The 27340-nt window shown below is 44.6% G+C and overlaps 1 protein-coding gene across 1 annotated transcript in view; it reads left to right on the top strand.

The window, feature by feature from the left end:
* LOC309544739 (uncharacterized protein) overlaps positions 1-27340 on the top strand; it is a 368721-nt gene that overhangs the window by 281073 nt on the left and 60308 nt on the right. The window contains exons 27-28 of the mRNA XM_082243716.1: positions 884-1017; positions 5291-6107. Coding sequence (XP_082099842.1) covers positions 884-1017; positions 5291-6107 — 951 coding nt within the window. The remainder of the gene's footprint in view (positions 1-883; positions 1018-5290; positions 6108-27340) is intronic.

The raw sequence follows: 27340 nt of genomic DNA, 5'->3' as shown, positions 1-27340 counted from the left end.
TAAAAACAACTAACTCCTTTATTGAACAAGAAACAGACTTTTATACACTTGAGAATTATGTCAGTCACTACATGAACAATGACCCAAATATTTGCCCAAAACATCACACAATGGTTAGATAACAAGGTACAGCTGGCTAATCCCATCTAGACAAGATTATCATGCACATGCTAATTAAATCAGCGCACTTAAACCAGCTGGGATGACAAGACTGCCCGCAGCAAAGCTAAAACAAAATACAAAATGACACATTATCCTAAGTATAAACACAGAACACCTTATTATACAAACATGGGCAAGAGACCCCAGTATTAGTCTGTCTGTCTCCTACATTGAAGTACATGGAATACACATCAAAGCATTGCTTTGATTATTTAGGAGTCACAGACTTCATGGCAACGGTCTATAACAGTCTATTGGTCTCACAGTGTAAAGTGGGATTAAATCTTTATAGTTCTTGAGATATATTGTTGATAATTATTACTGTGCCATTTGAAGTAATCTAAACCATATGCTGTGTCCATTAAGTCCATCATTTTCTTGGCCACCCTGTGTCCCTAATAGACACAGGGTGACTTACACATATGAGGGGCCTAAGGACCTGAGACAGGGATTTCCCAACCTCTCTAAGGTAAGCTGGGTTCCACAGGCCCCCCAACCAAAGTGACTCCCGTCACACACACACTGCACTCTGCAGCACTCCCACCTTTTTTTTTTGCGGAAATTAATCTCAGAAAAGGCAGAAGGTTTGTGACTTTCAGAAATTTAAGCAATAGCGACAGGAGAGCCACTTAACACATTTCCTAAATGTTTGTTACAGCAGCAGAGTTACTAATCTTGTAAACCACTGAATACAATAATGCTTGTTTTATGTCTTCTCTAGATTTCAGGTTTGAGAGGGTGAGACTTCCTAGTGGACTGAACACTTTGTGGTTTTATAGCATTCAGGGACTATTTAAAGTTGCATTTGATTTGTACAACAGAGAAGAGCAGCTGGCTGTCATTGAAAGCCTTCAGGTAACTCTGACTTTTACATCTATTCGTTTGACTTAGTCCTCTAAGATCATTTTTATTATAACTCCATGTATTATTTTACATCTTAATAATCTTCTCCCTAAACTGTGTAATTCACAAACATAAAAAGCAGTTAGGAGTAAAATTTTTTTTTTTTTTTTTTCACATGAAGTGAGCTTTTAACTAATAGTTATTCTGTTTTATGTGGCATTATTTTATCACTACCAACAGGCAGGGTTTTTTTATGACCGAAAAAGCCCCAGTGGTCTCTTCTGCCATAAATGCTTTTCCCTGCATGTCAGGTCAGGTGTAATGTACGCTGAGCCACATATGCACAGTTCAGACTACATTTACAGCACCGCTCTATGCTGTGAGGAGGTGTCTCCCGTGTGCACATGCAGGAGTAATGTCATCGCGGCCAGTGGTATTTTGCCAACAAATTTCGATTTAGTTTTAGTCCTAGTCTTTTGACTAAAATGCCATTTTAGTTTTAGTCTTAAAAAGTACATTTTAGTCAACTAAATCATTTAGTTACATTTGAGTGCATTATTTAAGCATTTCTCTAGAATTTCCACACTCGTATACTCCTGGAGTAAAAATCTAATAACATGTTATTTATGGTATTAAGGTTTGAACATGCACCACAGACACAAATGTAGCCGTTGTGATATATAACCAGTGTTAATTTTGATGTCAAATTTCGATTTTGTTTTAGTCATAATCTTTTGAGTAAAATACAATTTTAGTTTTAGTCGTATTAGGTCATTTGAAATATTTTAGTTTTAGTCATATTTTAGTCTACTAAAATACTGTTAATTTTGATGACGAAAATATATTTGTCAAAGAAATTAACACTGATCGTGGCCTCGCCATTTAAGCGGCTGAATGGAGCAAACCCGGAAGGAAGACTAGAAGAAGATGGAAATGCCCGGCACCAGCTAGACCGCTAGCAGTGCAGTGATAAAAGGCTTCATTTGGCAATTTAAATCTGCCATAGTGAACTAATATGTTATGCATACTAGCACATTATGGCATAAACCTCCTCAGGACCCATTTAAAAAAAACATATTAGTGGAGTTTAATTCTGCTTTAACAGGCATCTCATTGAAATTCGGTTATCACCAATCTGAAGCTTATAAATTGACTTTCATATACCTCAGAAAATGATAAAATGTGTGTTTTGCAAAATCAATTCATCCTTAACGTAATACCTTTAGTACATTGAAAAATCTGTTTTTAGTTCTAAACATGGTAATGATAAAAGCATGTGTTATGCATTTGTGAGGTGAGTCTTATGTCTTTTGAATACCGTTACTTTGCTTATGCAAATCTGTGGTAATGCAGTAACCTGTAACAGGCAATCAGATTACACCTTTCCTTTGTTTTAGAAAACAGAACAATAAAATTTGATTGATAATGGTTTCTGTAGGTCACTGCACATTGCTCTATGTGTAAAAGCTTGTGCTTGTTTTTATTAAATGTTTCTACTGAATAGAATTTTTTTGACTATATGCAGTACCATTTACCTCCCTCCCATTTTGTTTTAATCCAGTTAAAAAAAAAAGGCATCATGACAAATACAAGCTTCTTTCTAATCATTGTGACATGCATGCCATTGGCTTTAGTAATCAGAGTTCCATGGTTTACTGCTTAGATTTACATTTATTCTGAAGAGTGATTCTGGATTGTAAAATATACAGTGCCTTGCGAAAGTATTCGGCCCTGTTGAACTTTTGGACCTTTTGCCACATTTCAGACTTCAAACATAAAGATATAAAACTGTAATTTTTTTGTGAAGAATCAACAACAAGTGGGACACAATCATGAAGTGGAACGAAATTCATTGAATATTTCAAACTTTTTTAACAAATAAAAAACTGAAAAATTGGGCGTGCAAAATTATTCAGCCCCCTTAAGTTAATACTTTGTAGCGCCACCTTTTGCTGCAATTACAGCTGTAAGTCGCTTGGGGTATGTTTCGATCAGTTTTGCACATCGAGAGACTGAAATTTTTGCCCATTCCTCCTTGCAAAACAGCTCGAGCTCAGTGAGGTTGGATGGAGAGCGTTTGTGAACAGCAGTTTTCAGTTCTTTCCACAGATTCTTGATTGGATTCAGGTCTGGACTTTGACTTGGCCATTCTTACACCTGGATATGTTTATTTGTGAACCATTCCATTGTAGATTTTGCTTTATGTTTTGGATCATTGTCTTGTTGGAAGACAAATCTCCGTCCCAGTCTCAGGTCTTTTGCAGACTCCATCAGGTTTTCTTCCAGATTGGTCCTGTATTTGGCTCCATCCATCTTCCCGTCAATTTTAACCATCTTCCCTGTCCCTGCTGAAGAAAAGCAGGCCCAAACCATGATGCTGCCACCAGTGGGGATGGTGTGTTCAGGGTGATGTGCTGTGTTTCTTTTACGCCAAACATAACCTTTTGCATTGTTGCCAAAAAGTTCGATTTTGGTTTCATCTGACCAGAGCACCTTCTTCCACATGTTTGGTGTGTCTCCCAGGTGGCTTGTGGCAAACTTTAAATTACACTTTTTATGGATATCTTTAAGAAATAGCTTTCTTCTTGCCACTCTTCCATAAAGGTCAGATTTGTGCAGTATATGACCGATTGTTGTCCTATGGACAGAGTCTCCCACCTCAGCTGTAGATCTCTGCAGTTTATCCAGAGTGATCCTGGGCCTCTTGGCTGCATCTCTGATCAGTCTTCTCCTTGTATGAGCTGAAAGTTTAGAGGGACGGCCAGGTCTTCGTAGATTTGCAGTGGTCTGATACTCCTTCCATTTCAATATTATCGCTTTCACAGTGCTCCTTGGGATGTTTAAAGCTTGGGAAATTGTTTTGTATCCAAATCCGGCTTTAAACTTCCCCACAACAGTATCTCGGACCTGCCTGGTGTGTTCCTTGTTCTTCATGATGCTCTCTGCACTTTAAACGGACCTCTGAGACTATCACAGTGCAGGTGCATTTATACGGAGACTTGATTACACACAGGTGGATTCTATTTATCATCATTAATCATTTAGGTCAACATTGGATCATTCAGAGATCCTCACTGAACTTCTGGAGAGAGTTTGCTGCACTGAAAGTAAAGGGGCTGAATAATTTTGCACGCCCAATTTTTCAGTTTATTTGTTAAAGTTTGAAATATCCAATAAATTTTGTTCCACTTCATGATTGTGTCCCACTTGTTGTTGTTTCTTCACAAAAAATTAGTTTTATATCTTTATGTTTGAAGCCTGAAGTGTGGCAAAATGTCGAAAAGTTCAAGGGGGCCGAATACTTTCACAAGGCACTGTATAAAAGGTTCTTTATTACCATTATCTAAAATGAGTTTGGTATTGTATTGAGACTTAAAGCAGAACTAAAGGCACAGTTACTTACTTTGGGCCATTTGCCATTTTCTCCCTGGGTTCTCCTGGGTGCCGTCTTCAGCCGTTGAGACCGGCTGGTGTGAGATGAGATCACTCCTGCACATGCACAGGAGTGCAGTCATCCCTGCATACTGCCAGTGTACCAGAATGTAAACTGAGCTGCACATGTGCAGACCAGCAAACATTTCATACAGGATTGTGAAACAACCTTGCATATCTCTACTGCAATAAAAAGTCTGCCAGTTTTTATATTTATGCATTTCTTTAACTTTAGCCTTTAGTTCCACTTTACGTTGTTTTTGGCAACATTTTTTTGTAATTCTTATGTATTGCCATATTTATGTATTATTTTGCCATACATCATATTAATATTAAATATCAGTCTGTGAAAGTCAGAATACAAACGGAATACCAAATAAAACACTTACCTGAGTCCTTACTCTATGCAGTACCACTCTCTTCTCATAAGACACCAAGGCAGCAGCAGGAGCCATAAGTTTCCTGCTACTGTCAGTCCAATCCTGTGAGGAAAGAGCAGGGGGTTGTGCTGTGTGTGTCTATAGATGCACACAGCCTGACTTGGGAGCGCACCTACAAGAGTACCCCCTCAGCAGCCGGCTTGCTGAGGGGGTACTCGAAGAAGAGGAGGAGCAGAGAGCTCTGGCATGAAACCCCAGAAAAGAAGGTAAGAGTCACTTTAAACAATTTTTTTCATTTAATTAGAACTTAAAATAAACAACATTTTTGAACAATTCGTGTAAACAATGTTTTCTCAATGTTTCTGACCTAATAACCTCCACTTAGTCATGGTTTTTTATTATGTTTCTGTCCCTTTTACCATATGTCTGCTTTTATTGTTAATCCGCTTATGCAGTTTATTTCCTTGTTCTAGGAGCTGTGGAAGTCCCATCTCAAAGATGACCTTCTAAGTGAGTGTTATGACCTCAAGAACTATCTTGGAGACCCAAAAATTGCTATACCATCTTTTACCCAGACAGAGAAGGCTGATTGCCACGAAAAGTTATTAGGCTGTTCTTCTAGAGAATTATTTGACATTCATAGGGTTCCTCGGAGTCTTCCAGCAGAACACAACTACTGCATGACTAAAGAAGAAGGATCTAGCATATGCCATTCACAGGAAGCACTGAGTAATGACTTCTTCATGCAGAGAATTCAGTCTATATTGACCAGCTGTGCCAAAATGGCAGTTGACATAAGTGAACAATTAAAGAAGACAGCTGCAGCAATGATAGATGTTATTGAGCAAATACTAAGTGGACATAGGTACTTGGATAAGATGACTGTAAGCATTGTGCAACTTTTAGAAACTGCCAGTCACTTGCAGAACAAGGAAGGCTCACAGTGTGAGGGCTGCACTGTATATGATAACCTTCTGCTGTTTGAGGTCAGTAGTTGGCTGGGAGACCGCTTCCACAGTGAGAATTTTCACATCAGTGAACAGGTGGAAGAGTTTAAAAGGAAACACATTGATCGCATCTCAGATTTGCCTCCTGCCCAAGAACTGGTTTCTGCCCTATTTCCTAATTCCATGAAAGTTTTATTGCTCAAATGGATGGGATTGTTTGATGATACTTCAGTATCCAAACTGCAGAGTGAATACCCAATTGTACTTCTTATTTTAGAATTTGCAAATCGCAATCTTATTACAGGAGTCGCTCATGTTCTTTATTCCACTTTGATATGTAAATAATAAGGTTTTTTAAGTATGCAGTTTTGTAATGTTTCTGTGTAACTATTCTGAATATTTTTTTTCCACAATCATCTTCCAGGACAATGAGAGAAGCCCCTCCTCCAACAGGAACAGGAAACGCATCACCAATACACTTTAAAAGGCAGTCCCTGGTCAGTTTTTGTGTTTCGCATGGACAGGGGAGACGCATGACCTGGAACCTGGGTGAGGGAGGCCTCTGCTCTCTGGCTTTCTTTTTGTTCCACCCACAACTTTTTCCTTACCTTGCTCCACTGGGAGCAGCTAGTAGGATTTTCTGCAAGTCAACCCTCCAAGACCACCCCTTAGACAGGAAAGTGGTAGCTTGGCAGTGTGGTGTACCATGTGCTTTACTTATGAGCGCTGGGGGTATCTATCTTGGTTCCCTCTTCATAGCTTCATTGCCCATGGGTAGAAACTCAGTTTCTCCGTTTTTAAGGCATTTTCTTTGAGTGTATTGTCTTGCTTTGCTTCACTTAGTGTGGAGTGTTGCAACAAATTTTACATTTGCAACCCTAAGTCCATTTTGCAGGTCATGCGTTGTACTTAAGCATTTTGGGTTGGTGTCTATTCTGTATCAAAATGTCATACCTCTTCCATGGCTTTATGTGTAGATGGTATGCCAATGTATTATTGCTGCATTTTTGTGGTACAGGGGTATAACCATATTTTGCATGGTCAACGCAGTGGCTTGGTGGTTGACACTTCTGCCTGACAGCCCTGGGGTCATCGGTTCAGATCCAACTATGCCATTAAGAGTCCTGTATGTTTTCCAAGTATGCAAGTGGTGCTAAAAGCCGGAGCTGACAAAGGCAGAACACAAAGACAACAATTTGGTTGCTTACCTTCTGCCGCTTCACATAAGGCTCTGACAAACACAGCCGGCAGTGCTTCCTCATCTTCAGCAATGATTGCAATTAGTGAGGTGGTAGTGGTTGCAGGCATGAATAAATATGTGCATGTGCAATTAGGCATGTATGTGCTCCAATTAGCAGAAAGAGGGGTCCATTTGGAGGCTTGTTCTAGTGAATTTTGTGTATCCCAGAATATTCCGGTGGTACAGTAGTCATGTTGGCATTTTAGGCCAACCCCCTACTGTATTGGGTTATGTGTTTCCTATTCCTGTTGGAGGAGGTGCTTCTCTCATGGGCTGTCCTGGAAACAGAGTTACCGGTAAGTCTAACTCCGTTTTTTTTTTTTTTTACCCATTCATTCCAACAAATGTCAGGATCCAGCACTTCTGCCATATAAAAATTTTTTCGTTGACAGGTGGTTCTTATATCCCAAATCTTTATACAGTACCTGCCTCACCTGTTATGAGGATGCTTTGCTTTCCATTAATTTTAGGCATTTAGCAGCTGCCGCACTCCATGCTGGGCAGAATGGGAGAAAAAGAAGTATAACAAGTGGCTAATTCAGCCAACCAGTATTTACCAAACATAGAAAAATCAGTTTTGTATTGATTCATTAATCCAAGCCATCTGCTAAGCATGTATTACTGTGCAAAAGATTGTAACAACCTACTGTAAGCTCAGAAAAGGTATAAGCTACTGACAGCTCAGTTCTATCAGAAGTCATGCTTTGAATTTAGTTAAATATCTGTGACCATGCCCAACTTACAGGAATTTTATATTTCTCTGTCGCTCATTGACAGACGCAGTCCTCTTTGATTAATATCAGTAGGGTTATACTGCCCCCTACAGGAGTAGGACACTAGGCAGGAAAAACGTTCTGGCCACACCTTAGGGGCAGTCCCAGAGGGTATATCCTCTCTTTCCCTGCTACAGGATGTCAGTTTTTTTCTGCCTAGTCAGGAGTAAGGACCTAAGTTCCTTGCTGGGATCTCTGGTCCTGGCAAGCTTTTTTAGATAAATCTTTTTTTTTAGTTAGCTTTTTTCTCCAGTTGTTCCTGTGAGATCTTCAAGCAATTATGCTGGAGCTGGGCGACGGGCTGGATGTTGAGATCCAGTGCTCACCCCAGCCGGCCTACGAGCGCGTGCAGGCCCTAGCTCCGCGCTGGGTCGGCCGCGACATAGTCCCATGGACGGGGACTGGCCCCGCCAGTTAAACGCCTCGCCAGGTCGCCCATGACCAGTTTGAAACGGAGTCGCGGCGTCCTTGTTGGCCGACAGCCCCCCCACCTCGGTGGAGAGGGGTTCTGTCAGGAGTTGGTGCCTGCCTGTTCCGGTATGGTAAGTAGAATGTCCCCTTTCCCTACTGTCAGGTGGACGTGGGCCTATCTGTGGGATGGTCGGACCCTCAGGACCGGGTTCCCTTCTATCCTGTAACATACTCCTCCTAAGATGGGGTGGTCGCAATCCATCCCTCCGAGCTCCCTCCCGCCGGCAGGCCGAGCCGAGTACCACTCAGGCCCAGGCCGCCCCTTCCAGGACAGCAGGCTTGGTTTGGGAGCTGACAATCCGGTAAAATCTATTACTGCTAGCTGCATTATAGATTGAGTGACTAAGATGGAGTGGAGCGCCGCAAGTCATGCAAAGCACTGATCGATCGGTCGACTGCAGCCGCACGGAGCGCCGTTGCGGGCACGCGAGGCCGCCATTTTGGCGTAGCCTAAGTGTCCCCTGTATGGCGGCGGCCATCTTTGATACACCCAGCCTGCCTCGAGGAGCAGCGGTGGGAGTGCCGGAAGACGTGTAAAGGGGCGGAGCCGCCTTCTTTACCCGGGTAAATCGATCCATAAGACTTCCTGTTCTGTAAGGACAGCGCTGAGAGCAGTTCGGTAGAAGCTTCTGTGCATCAGGTGGTGAGCCCTTGGGTTGTCTCTCTCTCTCTCTCTGTGGGGGTTCCGAAGCAAGTGGCACTGAGGGGCGCTATTGCGCTGGGGGATTACATACAAAAAATCTTTGTTTGCTGACAGGTGTTCCTGGATTTGTCATGGACCCTGCTACACATGTAACCCCACCTGATCCCCTCGATGTGACCACAGGACCCTCCAGTTCTCCACTTACTATTGATGCATTGTCAGCGGTTTTGGAGTCTTTTGTATCCCGGGTGGAGGTGGCCTGTCAGGGACGGGGGGCGAAAAAAGCGACCCGCGCCTACCCCTATTTCGTCTGACATTTCAGATACAGATTCTGAGCCTGTCGCTGCGGCTGCAGGTCCCTCTTCTGGGGCTGGTGTCTCGTATCCCATCTACTCGGATAGCGAGGAAGACATTTCTGCCTCCGCTATAGCGCAAGATGAAGCGCTGGTAGATGCACTGATTGTGTCTGTGCGGGAAACCTTAAGACTTGAGATTACACCTACGGAGGCAGTTGATACTGAAATTGCTTTTGGTACTCGCAAGCCTACCAAGATGGCGAAGGTGTTTCCTTTGCCCAAGTGTTTTGAAGATATAATTAAGGAAGAATGGGTCCGTCCAAAACGAACCCCTGGTATTTCCAAACGGATTGCTAGACGCTATCCGTTTGAAGAATCCCTCCTTAATAGATGGACGGTACCACCGTCGGTGGATTCGCCGATTTCCAGACTAAATAAAGCTACTGTTATCCCGGTGGAGGACGCTCCGTCTTTTCGGGATCCGTGGACCGTAAGGCGGAATCTATATCCCGCTCTATATTTTCCCTAATAGGGTCAGCCTTTAGGCCCGTGTTTACCATTGCTCTGGTTTCACAAACAGTGACAGAGTGGACCAAGTTGTTACGCCGGGATCTGGAGGGGAGGAGTCTCCCCCCGGCAGTATCGGATTTGCTGGAACAGATGGTACAAGGGCTACAGTTTGTCTGTGACGCCGCCCTGGACACCGCTCCATTAATGGGGCGCGTATCGATCTCGGCGGTGGTCCTTAGGCGTATGCTGTGGTTGAAATGCTGGTCGGCGGATCAAGCTTCCAAGAAAGCTTTGGCTAATCTCTCCTTTCAAGGGGATCGCCTGTTTGGTGCCACCTTGGATGAGATCATCAAGGGTCTCACTGGTGGCAAGAGCACCTTTTTACCACAAGCTACTAAGGGGAAAGGACCTCGTCGCAGACGGGGACCTTCCTTTTCCGCTCATAAAAAGTTTTTTCGCTCCTTTGGGGCGGGCGATAAGGCGAAGTCCTCCAAAGCCCCCCCAGGGGGTTTCAAAGGGCGCGGGTCGAGTAAACAAAGGTCCGGCTCTGCCAGACCTGAAGATAAGACCACTACAGCCTGAAGGTGCGCCCCCACCCATATCTGGGGTGGGGGGACATCTTCACCGGTTTCCGGACCCATGGTTTTCCAGGATTCCAGACAAGTGGGTTCAAGAGGTCATACAGTCGGGATACAAGATTGAGTTTCGATCACTTCCACCGGTGCGGTTCTTCCCTTCCAATATCCGACTATCCCCGGATCGCTTAGAAGCTTTACGGGGGGCAGTGACGGATTTGATGCAACAAGGAGTAGTGGTCCACGTTCCTTGGATAGAACGTTTTCAGGGGTTCTATTCGAACCTATTCACAATACCCAGAAAAGAGGGCAAGGTGCGTCCAATTCTGGACTTGAGAGCACTCAATCATTTTGTCCGGGTGCAAAAATTCAAGATGGAGTCCATTCGCACAGTGGTGGCCTCCCTGCATCAGAGGGATTTTCTGGCGTCCATAGACATCATGGATGCCTATCTTCACATTCCCATTTACGCAGGACATCAGCGTTTCCTTCGCTTTGCCGTAGGAGAGAGCCATTATCAGTTTGCAGCGTTACCCTTTGGTCTCGCCTCTGCTCCCCGGGTCTTCACAAAGGTCTTGGCCCCAGTTTTGGCGCTGTTGCGACAGCGGGGCATTTCAGTTCTAGGTTACCTAGACGACCTTCTTCTCCGTGCGGAGTCTCCGCAGGCTCTGTTGCTAAACTTGGAGATCACTATGATCTCTTTGGAAGAGTTCGGGTGGCTGGTGAACCGGCAGAAATCATCCCTGGTCCCCACCAGGAGACTGAACTATCTGGGCCTAACTTTGGATACATCCTTGGCAAAAGTGTTTCTCCCGGCGGAGAAACTCCGGAAGATTCAGTCGACGACTCAGTTATTATTGACCATCAACTGGCCTTCCCTGCGGACTTGCTTGAGGGTTCTGGGACTGATGGTGGCCTCCTTCGAGGCAGTACCGTTTGCCCAGTCTCATACCCGGATTCTTCAAAAGGAGATTCTTCTCAAATGGAACCGGAATCCCGATTCCCTGGACAATCGGATCCGGCTGAGCGAACGGACCAAGGAATCTCTGGTTTGGTGGCTTCGGTCACCAATGCTCAGTCAGGGGAAGTCATTTCTTCCAATCTATTGGACGATTGTCACCACGGATGCCAGTCTATCCGGGTGGGGTGGGGTTCTCGGCAGACGATCTGCTCAGGGGCTCTGGTCCCTGGAAGAATCCAGGTTACCGATAAATGTATTGGAACTGAGAGCGATCAGACTTTGTCTGATTCACTGGACCGAGCAGCTCCGGGGCAGCCCGGTGCGGATCCAGTCGGACAATGCCACGGCCGTGGCTTACGTCAATCACCAGGGGGGCACCAAGAGTGTCCTGGCGGCCGTGGAAGTGGCCGGCATCCTTCGTTGGGCGGAACGATTTGTTCCAGCTCTCTCCGCGGTATTCATTCCGGGGGTGGAAAATTGGCAGGCAGATTTTCTCAGCCGTCAGATTCTGGATCAAGGGGAATGGTCTCTTCATCCAGAGGTATTTCACCAATTGTGCCTTTGTTGGGGCACCCCGGATGTGGATCTGTTGGCATCTCGGCTCAACAGGAAGGTGCGGAGGTTTGTAGCCCGCTCCCATGATCCTCTAGCGGACGCCGCAGACGCGCTGGTCGCCCCGTGGGGGCAGTATCAGCTACTGTATGCCTTCCCTCCCCTCAAGTTGCTGCCGAAACTTCTTCACAGGATAGAGGTGGAGGGAATTCCAGTTATCCTGGTAGCTCCGGACTGGCCTCGTCGGGCCTGGTACGCCGACTTGGTCAGGCTGGTCGCGGACGCTCCTTGGCGACTTCCCCTCAGGGAGGATCTGCTGTCTCAGGGACTGATCTTCCATCCTGCTTTATGATCGCTGGCTTTAACGGCCTGGCTGTTGAGACCCAGGTGCTGAAGGACAAGGGGTTGTCAGCTTCAGTTATTCCTACTCTAATTAAAGCGAGGAAAGTGACTTCCAGAAAGGTCTATCATCGCACATGGAAGTCTTATATCGCGTGGTGTGAATCCCTTGGGTTTCCTCCACGTTCTTACTCGGTGGCCCGAATATTGGCTTTTCTGCAACAGGGGGTTGAGCAGAAACTAGCCTTGAGCACTATCAAGGGTCAGGTTTCAGCGTTAGCAATCTTCTTTCAGAAGCCTCTGGCTACTCAGTCCTTGGTGCGGAATTTCATCCAGGGGGTGCGGCACCTGGCTCCGCCGGTGCGCGCGCCCTTGCCGCCCTGGGATCTTAATTTGGTATTGTCGGTTCTTCAGAAACCTCCCTTTGAAAATATTAGGGAGATTCCCTTGCTTACTTTATCCCAGAAGGTGGCCTTTTTGGTGGCTATCACTTCTGCACGCAGGGTGTCAGAACTGGCCGCATTGTCCTGTCGTTCCCCATATCTGGTGGTTCATAGGGATAAGGTGGTTCTTCGTCCGAATCCATCCTTCCTTCCTAAGGTGGTTTCAGATTTTCATCTAAATGAGGATATTGTGCTACCTTCCCTGTGTCCTAAGCCCAGTCATCCTCGGGAGTTTGCGTTACACTCCTTGGATGTGGTTCGGGCAATCAGGGTGTACTTGACTACTACGGACTCGTTTCGTCAGACGGATTCACTTTTTGTGATCAAGGATGGCCCTAGAAAGGGTTTGCCTGCGTCTGCCTCGACTATCTCTAGATGGATCAGACAGATGGTGGTACAAGCTTATTCTATTAAGGGTCGGGTTCTTCCGTTCCCTGTTAAGGCGCACTCCACTCGGGCGCTTAGTGCTTCCTGGGCCTTCCGCCATCAGGCGTCGGTGCTTCAGGTTTGCAAGGCGACTACCTGGTCGTCGGTTCATGCCTTTACAAAATTTTATAAAGTTGATGTGCTGGCATCGGCGGATGCCTCTTTTGGCCGCAAGGTTCTGCAGGCCGCTGTTTGAGGGGACCGTTGGTCTACCTTGAGGGTTTTTTTCTGTTGGGTTTTCAGTTGAATCTCATCCTTTTGTCCGATGAGCCTTTAAGACTTCTGGTTGGCTCCGGTTGGGCCTTCTGGATTGGATTTTGATTTCCGTTATCCCACCCCTCATTTTTGGCACTGCTTTGGGATGTCCCTACTGATATTAATCAAAGAGGACTGCGTCTGTCAATGAGCGACAGAGAAAATTGGATTTTTGACTTACCGTAAAATCCTTTTCTCTTAAGCTCATTGACAGACGCAGTACCCGCCCCTCTATTTTTGAGTTGAGTTGGGTTAAATTCTCTGACACTGCTTTGTTACATAACTGACATCCTGTAGCAGGGAGAGAGAGGATATACCCTCTGGGACTGCCCCTAAGGTGTGGCCAGAACGTTTTTCCTGCCTAGTGTCCTACTCCTGTAGGGGGCAGTATAACCCTACTGATATTAATCAAAGAGGACTGCGTCTGTCAATGAGCTTAAGAGAAAAGGATTTTACGGTAAGTCAAAAATCCAATTTTTCTTTCCTGCTTAAAGTAGTAGTAAACTCTTTATTGTGACTTTCCTCCATTTAAATCACTCTGAAGCAATGTGCATGGTGCTGTTTTTATGTTCTGCTTAACATTTGCTGTTCTCCAGATATCAGGTGATGCTCTTTAATATCACCTGCACATTCACTTACGAGCAGCTATTCACGGCATGATCTGTATGACGCAAGGCACTTTAATGCTATGCCTGCATCATCCAATCTCCAGCATTGCAATTCCGAGAGATTACATTCCTATTTACATCTTGGATAGGAAGGTTTGAAAATTAGGCTTGGCTAATCCGTGAGCATGCGCGAGCGTTCGGCCATTTCTGACTGGAAGGGTGGAAGAAAACTACAGTGTAAGATTCTCTGGTCTGATGAGACCAAAATAGAACTTTTTGGCCTTAATTCTAAGCGGTATGTGTGGAGAAAAACAGGCACTGCTCATCACCTGTCCAATACAGTCCCAACAGTGAAGCATGGTGGTGGCAGCATCATGCTGTGGGGGTGTTTTTCAGCTGCAGGGACAGGACGACTGGTTGCAATCGAGGGAAAGATGAATGCGGCCAAGTACAGGGATATCCTGGACAAAAACCTTCTCCAGAGTGCTCTGGACCTCAGACTGGGCCGAAGGTTTACCTTCCAACAAGACAATGACCCTAAGCACACAGCTAAAATAACGAAGGAGTGGCTTCACAACAACTCCGTGACTGTTCTTGAATGGCCCAGCCAGAGCCCTGACTTAAACCCAATTGAGCATCTCTGGAGAGACCTAAAAATGGCTGTCCACCAACGTTTACCATCCAACCTGACAGAACTGGAGAGGCTCTGCAAGGAGGAATGGCAGAGGATCCCCAAATCCAGGTGTGAAAGACTTGTTGCATCTTTCCCAAAAAGACTCCTGGCTGTATTAGATCAAAAGGGGGCTTCTACTAAATACTGAGCAAAGGGTCTGAATACTTAGGACCATGTGATATTTCAGTTTTTCTTTTTTAATAAATCTGCAACAATGTCAACAATTCTGTGTTTTTCTGTCAGTATGGGGTGCTATGTGTACATTCATGAGGAAGAAGAATGAACCTAAATGATTTTAGCAAATGGCTGCAATATAACAAAGAGTGAAAAATTTAAGGGAGTCTGAATACTTTTCATACCCACTGTACTTGCTACATTGATTTAAAAATGTGTTTGGCTGAGTTTCCTACCACTTTAATATGCTGACTGCTTGAAGTTGATGTGTTTTTATTATGTTGGCATACACTTATTCTGAACAGTTTTGTGTCTTCCCAAAAAGCATACATTTAGGAAAATCCATAGTGAGGAATAGATATGGGCTCAGGTGTGTTTGGGATCCTAGTCCCAACCCACCTGCCCGATCCCACCTGGAAGCCCACATTGCTCACGGCCAATAACAAGCATTGAGACATTTCCCGGTCTATGCAGCTGCTGACCAGGAAATGTCTCACTGCCTTTGATTAGTGGTGTGCAGTTTCGGCTTCCTTGTGAAATCGGGCAGGTGGGTTGAGACAAGGAACCCGAACATGTCTGAGCCCATCTCTAGTGAGGAAATATGTAGGCTACAATTGCTGTCCTCTCCATCTTAAAAAATGCTGGATCCAATGGCTTCAGTACTTTCACTGGCTCAAAACAAGTAAACGGATTGGCGTCTTTGACTTCACTCTTACTCTTCTGATTTGCATGCTTGCTTCAGGTCAGTATTTTATTATATTGAAGTTAACAACAGCCAAGTTCCCTCATTTTCAGACATGGTTCAACATTGGTAGCCTTCATATGAGCTTCCACCCACATAGGATAAGTGCCTATTCTGGGAAGTCTGTTGCAAGGACATTAGGCTTTAAAGCCTAGTTGAAGTCATAGAAATAGATATGTAAACAGATCTTACACCAACAACTTCCATTTTCAGAATGTGAACTCCGTTCTCTTCACAGAATGTGTGCAAGGTATCTAAATCTGACCGATAAGCACCAGTAGTAGACCAAGTCAATCATGGTGGGGTTGATATACCAAAACTGGGGAGTGCAAAATCTGGTGCAGCTGTGCACAGTAGCCAATCTGCTTCTAGCTTCAGCTTGTTCAATTAAGCTTTGACAAAAAACACCTGGAAGCTGATTGGTTACTACACCAGATTTTGCACTCTCCAGTTTTAGTAAATCAGCCCCTTTTGCGTACTCTTCTTCACAATACATGTCACTGTGTTGAGGAGTTTCACTGTTACTCATATATACCAGCATAGTACACTGAAGAGAAGGCAAGAAGCCACAATTTCACTGAGCACAACATTTTATTTTAAAGGATGTCTGATTAAAAGTCTGTAACATTATAGCACACAGGGGTTCAAGATTATAAAGGGAGACTGTAAGGACTTTGCACAGTTTCATTAATTCTGTAAAGAATAATTAGGTGAGCTAGTACTATAGCAGTAAAGGGTACGTAAAAGTAGACAAACCGCTTATGACTATAAAACATGCGTGTCACGTAGAGCATTTTTTTAAGCTTTTAATTCCATACTGTTGCCGTTGTAAAAACTATAATAAAAGAGGTAAAGGCGCAGAAGTAAACAAATTACATAAACCATTGAGGCACAGACAGACTGTTTAGCTTGTACATTACTTTACAGAATTTTATCAGACACTGTTATTCCAGAAAAGCTCAAAGGTATTTTGTAATGAGAATGCCTTTTTCTTTTTTTTTTCTTTTAACTATTGAACCTGTATTTAGATTTGAAGAAACAAAGCAATGTTCACTTTACCTTAATTGGTTGATAATGTAAGGTAAAAGATAGGGTGGAAATCGGCTGTGTAAATATTGCAATACCCTTATATTTTGAAATGTATACATTTATCCTAATTGAAAAAGATTGATGTATGCTGTTTACAAACATGAAGCATGTAAACCTTTGCCCATTTCACTTTTCTACATTACATTGTGTTCCCTTTAATTGAGTTCACTTGGTTTTTTATCTCTTTGTTTTTCCATAATTTTGTAAGAAAATTATGAGAGGAAGGACTTGAAAAGTAATATAAAATGGGATTAAGCATGCTATAAAAGTAAGTTAGGCAGATAGTAAAATAAAATGCAAGGCTTAAATTCCTATAGTTTGCACAGTCCTCATATTTCATGGCCTTGAAGACCCATATTACAATTCTGACTGTCGCACTGGGTAGATAACAGACAATGAATACAGCAGCAATTAACAGAATGAAGTTCATTGCTCGTCCCACCTTTCCGTTTGTATCAATAGCATTGTCCTTCAAATGTAAAGCAATGCACACTGTGCAGTATGTTATAGTCAGCAAGGACAAACATGACAGGGAAATATAGAATGCATCCTGCCAAGAAATTGAGGATTGTGGGCAAATGGTAAAACTTTCACACTGTGTGCTGTTGTTCACTTTGAAAAAACGGGGACCAGTTAAGATGTAAGAGTGTATTACAAAGATAAATATCCACAGTGTAATACATATACCAGCAGCTTGGCTTACAGTAAGGTTATTCACTTTGTGAAAAGGAAACAAGATTTTGCAGTAACGATTCAGAGCAATAAGAGATAAAAAGAGCATGCCGGCAGCTCTTGCAGCAGCAAGAATGTAGAGCAATAGTCTGCAGGGAATGTCACCGTACACCCAGTCTTGATAGTGAAGGTAATATTCTGCACGGAAGAACACACAGAAAACAACCACGATATCTGCCAAAGTCAGGCTGAGCAGATATACAGAATTTGGCTTCCAGGACTTAACATCACAGCAGATCATCCCCAGCCCAAGAATGTTACCGGCCAGTCCCAAAATGAACTCCAGCAGGAGAAGAGGAGGAAGAGCAATGTCCAAGATGGGTTCATCATAAGCACAACAGCTGGTGTTCATTGCGTATGCTGTTTTTACTTCTCCAGACTTGGTCTCTTTCCGTTATTGAATGCAGAAACCAAGTACCTCTTTTATATGGCATTTGGTTCCTGAGGGTGGGAAGACCTTTCTCCAAAAAAAGCCAAAAAGCACGCATCGATCTTCAGAGTTGTTTGATGCGTAAAACGTAGAATGTAAATGTTAATCTCAAAGATAGTGTTCCTTTTGCTTGTTGCGTGCAGTGCTTGGAGAATGGTTTATGTCGATGTAAAATACAACAGGGCTCATTTTGCATTTTTTACACACACAATTTTCATACTTAATATGGCAACAAAGAATGGTGCACGAGCTTAGTAAAATCTAATCTGCAGCATTAAGCAAGAATATTAGCATTTTCATAAATCCTTTACAGCCCAACTACAGTTTACACCAAAAAAGCTCTCAATTTTCATCCCTATGAACCTTCTCTTTTTGTTAATAAAGCAGGCACATTAATGCTATCGTATGTGCAGCTCTTGTAAAAATGAATCCGGCTGTGTGTGCTATCTTTTAAGAGGTAAAATTCAGAGTCTGTAATATTTTAAGAAATTATATTTTGCTTTGAATTCTTATTTCCTTATACAGTGCTCAAATATTGGGATATGCAACCTCCATAATATCTAACTCCCTTCAAAACAAATAAAAAAAAAAATAATGCACCAAAAAAAAACTTAATACACATAGCAAGTACATGCCTAATAAAAAAAAAAAAAATTTTAAACCCCCAACTATATAAATAATATTTTGTATGCCCAAAAAGATGATCCAGAAAAAAATACCTTTAGTCTAATTCGCAAAATTAATGATTATAAATATATAAATTGATAAGTGCATACATAATTTCATCAATAAAGTATATATTCATAGGTGCATAAATAACTCCATTAATTCATATGTGCATAATCATAGTCCTTTAATTCTAAAAAGTCCAAACATTTATATATGAATCGTCCTGTGACGTGATCTAGTTCTTGTTCTATTTGCAATGAAATTCAAAAACCAAGTGAATTTTGACACATATCACTAAAGTGTTCCACCATCTTCAGGCCGGGCATGCTCCCCTTAATTTTTTGACCTAAAAAAAGATAAATATGCGCTCTGCATAGTCCCTCTCTGGCAGGTGCGTCTCCACTGGCTGGCAATGTACTGTCCCTTTTAAGTTCCTTCCTTAGATGGATCAGTGCTCAAACATAAGGGCAAAGATGCCTCCCATAGTGCAGTAATGACTTGTATACATTTAAAATCAAACAGTAAAAAGGGCTAATCACCCTTTCACAGCATGTAAAGAAAACTGGGTGTACCAAGATAGCTAACTTCCAGCCGTAACTGTAAAATGACGTCATCACGCTTCAGTTCTTTTTTTTTTTTTAATTCTTTATTAGAAAAAAAAAAACATGAAGAAAACATTGAGGCATACCATACACAGCAGTAAGACAAAGTGACAGAAACAATGGTCCAATACCAGAATACAGACAATTCAAACAGCATATTTCAGAATCAAATAATCGTCTCTAGCATAACTCTCTGCAGAACCTATCGAGGAGAGGGATGTAGGCCCTCAGTGAAACCAGCGGTGATAGACCCTTTAAGTGAAGATAGAGCAATAAGACCGGAGGACATAACCAGGGAGACCCCCCTCCCACCTGCATCCATCTCATGGCTGGCTATAGGGAAATGGGAGGTATGTCCCCAGAGTCCCAGGGCAACGTGGGAGTCACCGAGGGGACCAGCTCAGGTATGCCCCTCAGATGGTATAACGTTGTCAATCTGGGAAACTTGCTAAACGTTGTAAAAGGGAGCTGGCGATTTCATGGCAAATTCCCAGAAGAGGCAAAGAAGGGGAGGGAACATAAAGAGAAGGTATGCTGAGAGCTGAGATAGAGAAAAAGATAAGGGATAGAGGCAATAAAATGGGGGAGAGAGGAGGAAGGGGGGGGCCTACCCCACCACAGCGGTCATCTTCAGGCGATCAAGTCTTTGTATTCGGAGGTAAACGTAAACTCATGCCAGTAATATCAGCGTTTCATAAATTTGTCCCTTGTGCCGTGCTCAGTGGCAACTAGATCTTCCATTTCATTGAGGCAGGAAACCTTAAGGAGCCACATAGATACCGTAGGGGGCTGGGTCTGTTTCCAAAGCAGGGGGGGTGCAGCTTTTTGCCGCCGTGAACAGGAGCAGCAGAATCGACTTCCGATAAGACACCCTTGGAAAATCATGATGGTGGAGAAGAAAGAGGGCCGGATCCAAGGTAAGGGAATGATCAGTAAATTTCTGGGCAATACGCAAAACAGACGCCCAAAAGGATTGTAGACGAGAACAAGACCAGAAGACATGTAGATAAGACCCCGCTGCCTCCCCACATCTCCAACAGACATCCGGGCATGCCGGAAACATTCGATGAAGCCTAACTGGGGTATAGTGCCAACGCGTCAGACATATATAGCCAACCTCCTGATACCGAGAGCAACGGGAGGTCTTATACGTGAAGAATAGCATTTGTTCGACCTGGTAATCCGTAAAAGTCACACTCAAATCCCTTTCTCAGAGGGCGATATATGGGGGACGGAAAGACTCATCCAGCGAGGTCAGAGCCCGGTAAACCAGGGAGATGGTATGACGTAGAGGTGAAGGATCAGAGCAGAGGTCCTCAAAATACGTGAGCCTTCTAGAGAACAGAGACGCCGCAGGGAGAGCCTGTAAGAAATGGGCCCGTTGAATCTGCTGCCGGAAGGACAAAGCGGTAAGGGGAGCTACGGAATTCAGAAGCGATCGAGAGACCCAGGCCCCAGCCCGTACAAATTGCCGGGCCTGATAAAACCCGGCAGCTTTCAGAGATCAGAAGCCTGGCTGATCGACCCCCGGCAGAAAGTCTGGATTATCAAGGACGGAAAGGTAGCCAGCGGGCCATCATGACACAGACGCCTTCCAACCGCCAATGTGGAGCCTATGGTTGGATGTACAGACATTGCCCTTGGTACAGGGTCGGAGCTCCACAGAGCGGACTCAAGGGGAGTCCCAACAGAGAGACGCTCAAGGCGGACCCACTGCTTCAGGGAAGCATAGCGATACCAATCGACAATGCGGGACAGATGACAGGCTTCAAAATAGAGGACGGCATCCGGCATTGCCATGCCGCCACTCAGTTTAGGCAACCGAAGAACCCGCAAAGCCACGCGTGGAGGACCCCTAATCCAGAGGAACTCCCGAAACACCTAGTTCACCCTCCTGAGGAAGGAGGACGGAACAGGGACAGGCAAGGCTTGAAACACATACAGAAGGCAAGGCATCACATTCATCTTGATGACATTGCAGCAGCCAAACCAGGAAAAGGTTCCTTGGCGCCACCCCTCCAAATCCTTCTTTATACGAGCCAATAGAGGTGGAAAATTATATTCAAAGATTTTTTCCGGGCAATTCGGGAGAGAAATCCCAAGGTACCGAATATGGGACTGTCCCCACTTGAAGGGAAAATCAGCCCTAAGGAGAGACGATAGGGACGCAGGCAGATTTTATGGAACGATAGTGATTCGTAGACACTGAATTCCCGCAAGAGATTAGGGAGAGAAGTGAGAGGTTTTGTCAGAAAAAAAAGAAGATCGTCCGCATACGCCGCCACCTTGGGGGACTCCCCAGTCGCCACTGACAAGCCAGCAACGTCTACATTCGCCCTGTCCTCAGAAAGGGTTCCAGAGTAAGAACAAAAATCAACGGGGAAAGTGGGCATCCCTGTCGAGTACCATTCGTTATTTCCAAGGGGTCAGAAAGAGACCCGTTCACCTTCACCCTGGCCGACTGCCTGGAATAGATGGCTCTGATCCAAGACAGCAAGCGATCCCCCAATCCCACATGATCCATGGTCGCTAAAAGAAAGTCCCAGTTCACCCGATCGAACGCCTTTTCGGCATCCGTCGTGAGGACCAATGGTAGTCGGCGGGCACAGGCAAAATGAACCAAATCAATCGCTTTGATGGTATTGTCACGGGCCTCACGTGAAGCGATAAAACCCACCCGATCATCATGTATCAGTTGTGGGAGCAGAGGGGCCAATCTGGAGGCCAAGATTTTGGTGAAAAGTTTCAAGTCAATATTAAGAAGGGAAATCGGCCTGTAGCTCGCACACAGCAGTGGGTCTTTGCCCTCCTTGGCCAATATGGTGATATGAGCGCGCAGGGAGTCAACTGGGAAATCCGCTGTCTCTCCAGCCGCATTATAAGCGGCTAAGAAGTGCGGGGAGAGGAGGTCCTCAAAACACTTATAGTAAGCAAGGGTATATCCATCAGGACCAGGCGCCTTTCCCCGCTGCATGCCCTTAAGGGCCGCAGAAAGTTCTGCGGGTCGCAAAGGTTCATCCAGTTCCTCAACATCCTCAGTAGAAAGGGAAGGAAGGCCGGAAGCCGAAAGATATGAGCGAATAGCCAGGATCCTAGCATCTCGAGATGCCGGCGAAGGATCAGGAGACAAGTTGTACTGGGTAGGAGTAATAGAGGCAAAAAGCCTCGGCTATGCCTTCCGTAGAATGCACGCTACGACCCGCCGAAGTGGAGAGTTCAGGGACGAACGCCTGAGATCGCTGCTGTCGGAGAAGGCACGGCGACACTTAGCCAAAGCGGCCTTTGCCTGGAAAAGAACCAATGCCCGGAGCTGATCTCGGAGAACGGTGAGTTCCTGGAGGGCAGCATGGGCTTGCGACCGTTTATGTACCATCTCTAGTTTGCCAATTTTTGCCAGCAGATCCGACATTTGGGCAAGCCTTGCCTTCTTTCTTTGAGAACCCAGCTTGATCAGAACCCCGCGCATATAACTCTTATGGGCCTCCCAGACCATCAGGGGCGGGTCATCTGGCGTGGCATTGGAAGCAAAGAAGTTCCTTAACTCTGTGCTGAGCTCCCCGACAACAGCAGGATCCTGAAGAAGGGTATCATTAAGCCTCCATTGCCATTGTGTCAATTCAGGGGATCGTAGATCAAGTTAAAGAAGAACGGGTGCATGGTCAGATATGGTAATAGAACCGATAGACGCAGAGGAAACTCTGGTCAGCAAAGACTGCGGAAGTAGAAAGAAGTCAATACGCGAATAGGAGTCGTAAAGGGGGGGAGAAGAAAGTATAATCCCTATCCCCTGGATGAAGAATGCGCCACGGATCCACCAGGCAAAAAGCCTGAAACAACTTCCTGAAGCGGCGTAGAGCAGCGTAGCACAGCTGTGACGCGCCTCTAGAGGTATCCACCATCGGGTCGAGAGCCAGATTAAAATCTCATAATAATCTGCCCAGTGGCGCAATCCGCCAGCTTGGAAAGCACGGAATCGATATAGGGGATTTGGTTCGTATTAGGTAAATAAAGATTCACCAAAGTAACAGGAAGGGCACCCAACTGACCCTTCACAAAAAAGGGCTCGGCCCGACTCATCACTCCACGAATCTGAAAACGTCCACGGAGAGCGACAATGAATTAAAATGCTAACCCCCCTTAGTCTTGGAATCAGAGGAACAGCCATGCTAGACCGTGGGAAACCGCCTATTCCACAATTTAGGGACCTTGCCTAATTTGAAATGAGTTTATTGCAAAAAACCAACTTGAGCACAGAGACGATGAAGATCAGACAGAACAATAGAACGTTTCTCAGGGGTATTAAGCCCTTTCACATTCAGGGAGACCGAGTGGACCGGGTCGGTACGGGGGGCGGCCATCCCCTCCCAGCAGGCGGGTCTAGCCCACCAGACAGAAATGGGGGGCAAAGAGAGAAGAGAGAAATCCGTGGTATACTGATTCCCAGATTGTTAAAAGGAAGGTAAAATTCAATGGTATGGTATAAAAACCTTTCCTATAAAGGACAACAATATGTGAGCATAAAATCTATACTGTAGTGTAAATATAGTTACATAGTTAGTGAGGTTGAAAAAAGACACCAGTCCATCCAGTTCAACCTATAATGTGTGCGTGTGTTAACTTTTAACCGTACATTGTATACCCCTGTATGTTGTGGTCTCTAAGGTGCCCATCTAACAGTTTTTTGAAACTATCAATGCTCCCTGTTGATACGACTGCTTGTGGAAGAGAATTCCACATCCTTACTGCTCTTACAGTGAAGAACCCCTTACGCATTTTAAGGTTAAACCGCCTTTCCTCTAGTTTTAGTGAATGGCCACGTGTCTTATTGTATTCCCTTTCTCTGAATAGTTTGTTCCTTATGCTAGGGTCGCCAGTACAGTATTTGAACATTGATATCATATCCCCCCTCAGTCGTCTCTTCTCCAGAGAGAATAAGTTCAGTGCTTGTAGTCTTTCCTCATAGCTGATGTCCTCCATTCCCCTAATTATTTTTGTTGCCCTTCTCTGGACTCTTTCCAGTTCCAGCACATCCTTCCTGAGGACCGGTGCCCAGAACTGGACAGCATACTCCAGATGTGGCCGGACCAGAGTCTTGTAGAGCGGGAGAATAATCTCTTTATTTCTGGAGTGAATCCCCTTTTTTATACATCCCAGTATTCTGTTGGCTTTACTTGCAGCGGCTTGGCATTGCATGCCACTGCCAAGCCTGTTGTCTACCAGTACCCCCAAGTCTTTTTCCATCCTAAACTCACCCAGAGGCTCCCCCCCCCCTAGTGAGTAGCTTGCTTTCTGGTTTCTGGCACCCAAGTGCATTACTTTACATTTTTCAACATTAAACCTCATCTGCCATGTAGTTGCCCACCCCGTTATTTTGTTCAGGTCCGCTTGTAAGGTTTCCACATCCTGCATAGAAGATATTGGCATGCTTAGTTTAGTATCATCTGCAAATACTGAGATTGTAATAGATATCCCCTCCTCTAGATCATTTATGAATAAATTAAACAGGATTGGTCCCAGGACAGAACCCTGGGGGACCCCACTTTCCACACCCGCCCAATCCGAGTACTCTCCATTAATCACCACCCTCTGGACTCTCCCCTGGAGCCAGTTCTCTATCCAGGTTCTCACCTTATGGTCCATACCTACCTTCCTTAGTTTGTACAGTAAGCGTTTGTGGGGAACGGTGTCAAAGGCCTTTGCAAAGTCCAGATACACCACATCCACAGGCTTACCTTTATCTAGGTGGCAGCTCACTTCATCGTAGAAGGTTAATAGATTGGTTTGGCAAGAACGATTTTTCATAAATCCATGCTGATTGCTACTAATAATACAGTTTTCATTACTAAAGTCTTGTATGTGGTCCCTTAACATCCCCTCCAAAATCTTGCAGACTACAGATGTTAGGCTGACCGGCCTATAGTTCCCCGGGATACACCTCGGCCCCTTTTTAAATATTGGTACCACGTTGGCTTTTTTCCAATCAGCTGGCACCATACCCGTCTGTAAACTATCCTTAAAGATCAAGAATAATGGTCTGGCAATCACCTGGCTGAGCTCTTTAAGTACCCTCGGGTGCAAGCCATCCGGTCCCGGTGATTTATTTATGTTAAGTTTCTCTAGTTTAGTTCTAAGTCTATCTTCTGTTAGCCATGGCGGCATTTTCTGAGGTGTATTATTTAGTCCGGCCTTACAAGCTAGGTTCGTGTAGCCCTCCGATTCTTTTGTGAAGACTGAAGAGAAGAAATGATTTAACACTTCCGCCTTTTCTCTGTCCTCAGTGGCCATATTTCCTTCGTCATCTTTTATGGGGCCAATGTGTTCTGGCCTCGCTTTCTTACTGTTTATATACTTAAAGAACTTCTTGGGGTTCTTTTTACTCTCTTCCGCTATATGTCTCTCGTGTTCTATTTTAGCCGCCCTGATTTCGTCTTTACATTTCTTATTACACTCTTTGTAATGCTTAAATGCTGCCAATGACCCCTCAGTCTTGTATTTTTTGAAGGCCTTTTCTTTAGCACTAATATACATTTTTATGTTGGAGTTTAGCCACCCAGGGTTTAGTTTTGCTCTTTTAAATTTATTTCCCTTTGGAATGCACTGGTCAATCCCCTTGTTAAGTATGCTCTTGAAGCACTCCCATTTTTCCTCCGTGTTCTTTGTTCCCAGGGTTCTATCCCAATTGATATTTTCTAGCAGCGAGCGCAGTTTTGGGAAATTGGCTCTTTTGAAATTCAGTGTCCTTATATTACCCCTCTGCTTCCTATAACTGTAATTAATACTGAAACTTATTGACCTATGGTCACTGTTTCCTAAGTTGTCCCGTATTTCTATATCCGTGAGCAGGTCTGTATTGTTGGTAATCAGTAGGTCAAGTACCGCATTTTTCCTCGTCGGTGCATTCACCATCTGACCCATGAAACTGTCTTGCAAAACATTTAGGAACTGCCTAGCCTTGGCTGAGTGTGCTGTTCCTTCTGCCCAGTCTATATCTGGATAATTAAAGTCCCCCATTATAATGACATTTCCCATCCTTGCTGCCAATCCTATCTGTAAAATGAGGTCCGCCTCCCCCTCCTCCCTCAGGTTGGGAGGCCTATAGCATACGCCCAATATTACCTTCCCCACCATGCCTTCCCTTTGAAGTTCTACCCATAGGGATTCTGCCTCATCCATAGCTCCATTATTAATATCATCCCTCATATTTACCTGTATACTGTTTTTAATATACAGACATACCCCTCCCCCTTTTTTACCCTCTCTATCTCTGTGATAAAGGGAATACCCCTGAATGCCATCCAATCATGAGAGCTGTCAAACCAAGTCTCTGTTATCCCCACAAAATCTAAGTCCTCCTCAAACATCAGCAGCTCCAGCTCTCCCATCTTGTTGGCCAGGCTTCTGGCATTGGTATACAAACCTCTTAATTTTGATCGGTTACATATATCCTCGTTTGATGTTTTTAGGCTGCTCTCTTGATTTTGCCCCATACCCACCCTGGGTATAGGAGCTCCGAGCACCCTACCGCTATCGCCCCCAATTCTGCCCTCTGAAACTTGCTTTCCACTGGCTAATTCTACATCTGTACCCTCCCCCCATTCCCTAGTTTAAAAGCCCCTCTAACTTTGTGGCCATCCTCTCACCCAGTACGGCTGCACCCACCCCATTTAGGTGCAATCCGTCCCTACCAAAGAGCCGGTGACCGACTGAGAAGTCGGCCCAGTTCTCCAGGAACCTGAAACCCTCCTTACTACACCAGCTCCTCAGCCACTCGTTAACTTCCCTAATCTCCCGCTGCCTCTCTGGTGTGGCTCAAGGTACAGGTAGTATTTCGGAAAATACTACCTTGGAGGTCCTTAGCGCCTAAGTCCCTGAAATCGTTTAGGACTCTCCATCTTCATCTGCCTATGTCATTGGTACCCACGTGTACCATGACAGCTGGGTCTTCCCCAGCCCCACCCAATAATCTGTCCACCCGATCCGCGATTATGATAAACATAAAACACCTTTTAAAAATATATAAATAGTGCCCTTCGAGTGAGGGTGAGAAGGTGACGTTAATAAATAGTGCAACACAGGTGGTAAGCACCACTATAGAGAAAAGGAAAAAATACTCGTGCCAACAAGATATTAAGTGTATAGGTGTGCAAATTGATAAAAAATGAGCCGAATAAATTATGGTGCAATAAATACTCTATATGGTGCAAAGCCAAACCAATAGAAAAAGTAAAACAAATGACTCAGAAATATTGGTTAAAGTGGCCTAAGTGACCAAAGTGTGAGGTGCTCAAAAAAGTGATCTACGGTGGTCTCAGTCCCAAAAAGGGTCAGAGAACCTAGTGAGGTACACAGAAAAAAAGTGAAGTGCACCAATAA

This window comes from Pelophylax lessonae, assembly GCF_965119305.1.
Source record: "Pelophylax lessonae genome assembly, chromosome: 1".
Lineage (NCBI taxonomy): Eukaryota > Metazoa > Chordata > Amphibia > Anura > Ranidae > Pelophylax > Pelophylax lessonae.
Note: the sequence above shows the minus strand (reverse complement) of the source record. Positions and strands in the feature narration are given on the sequence as shown.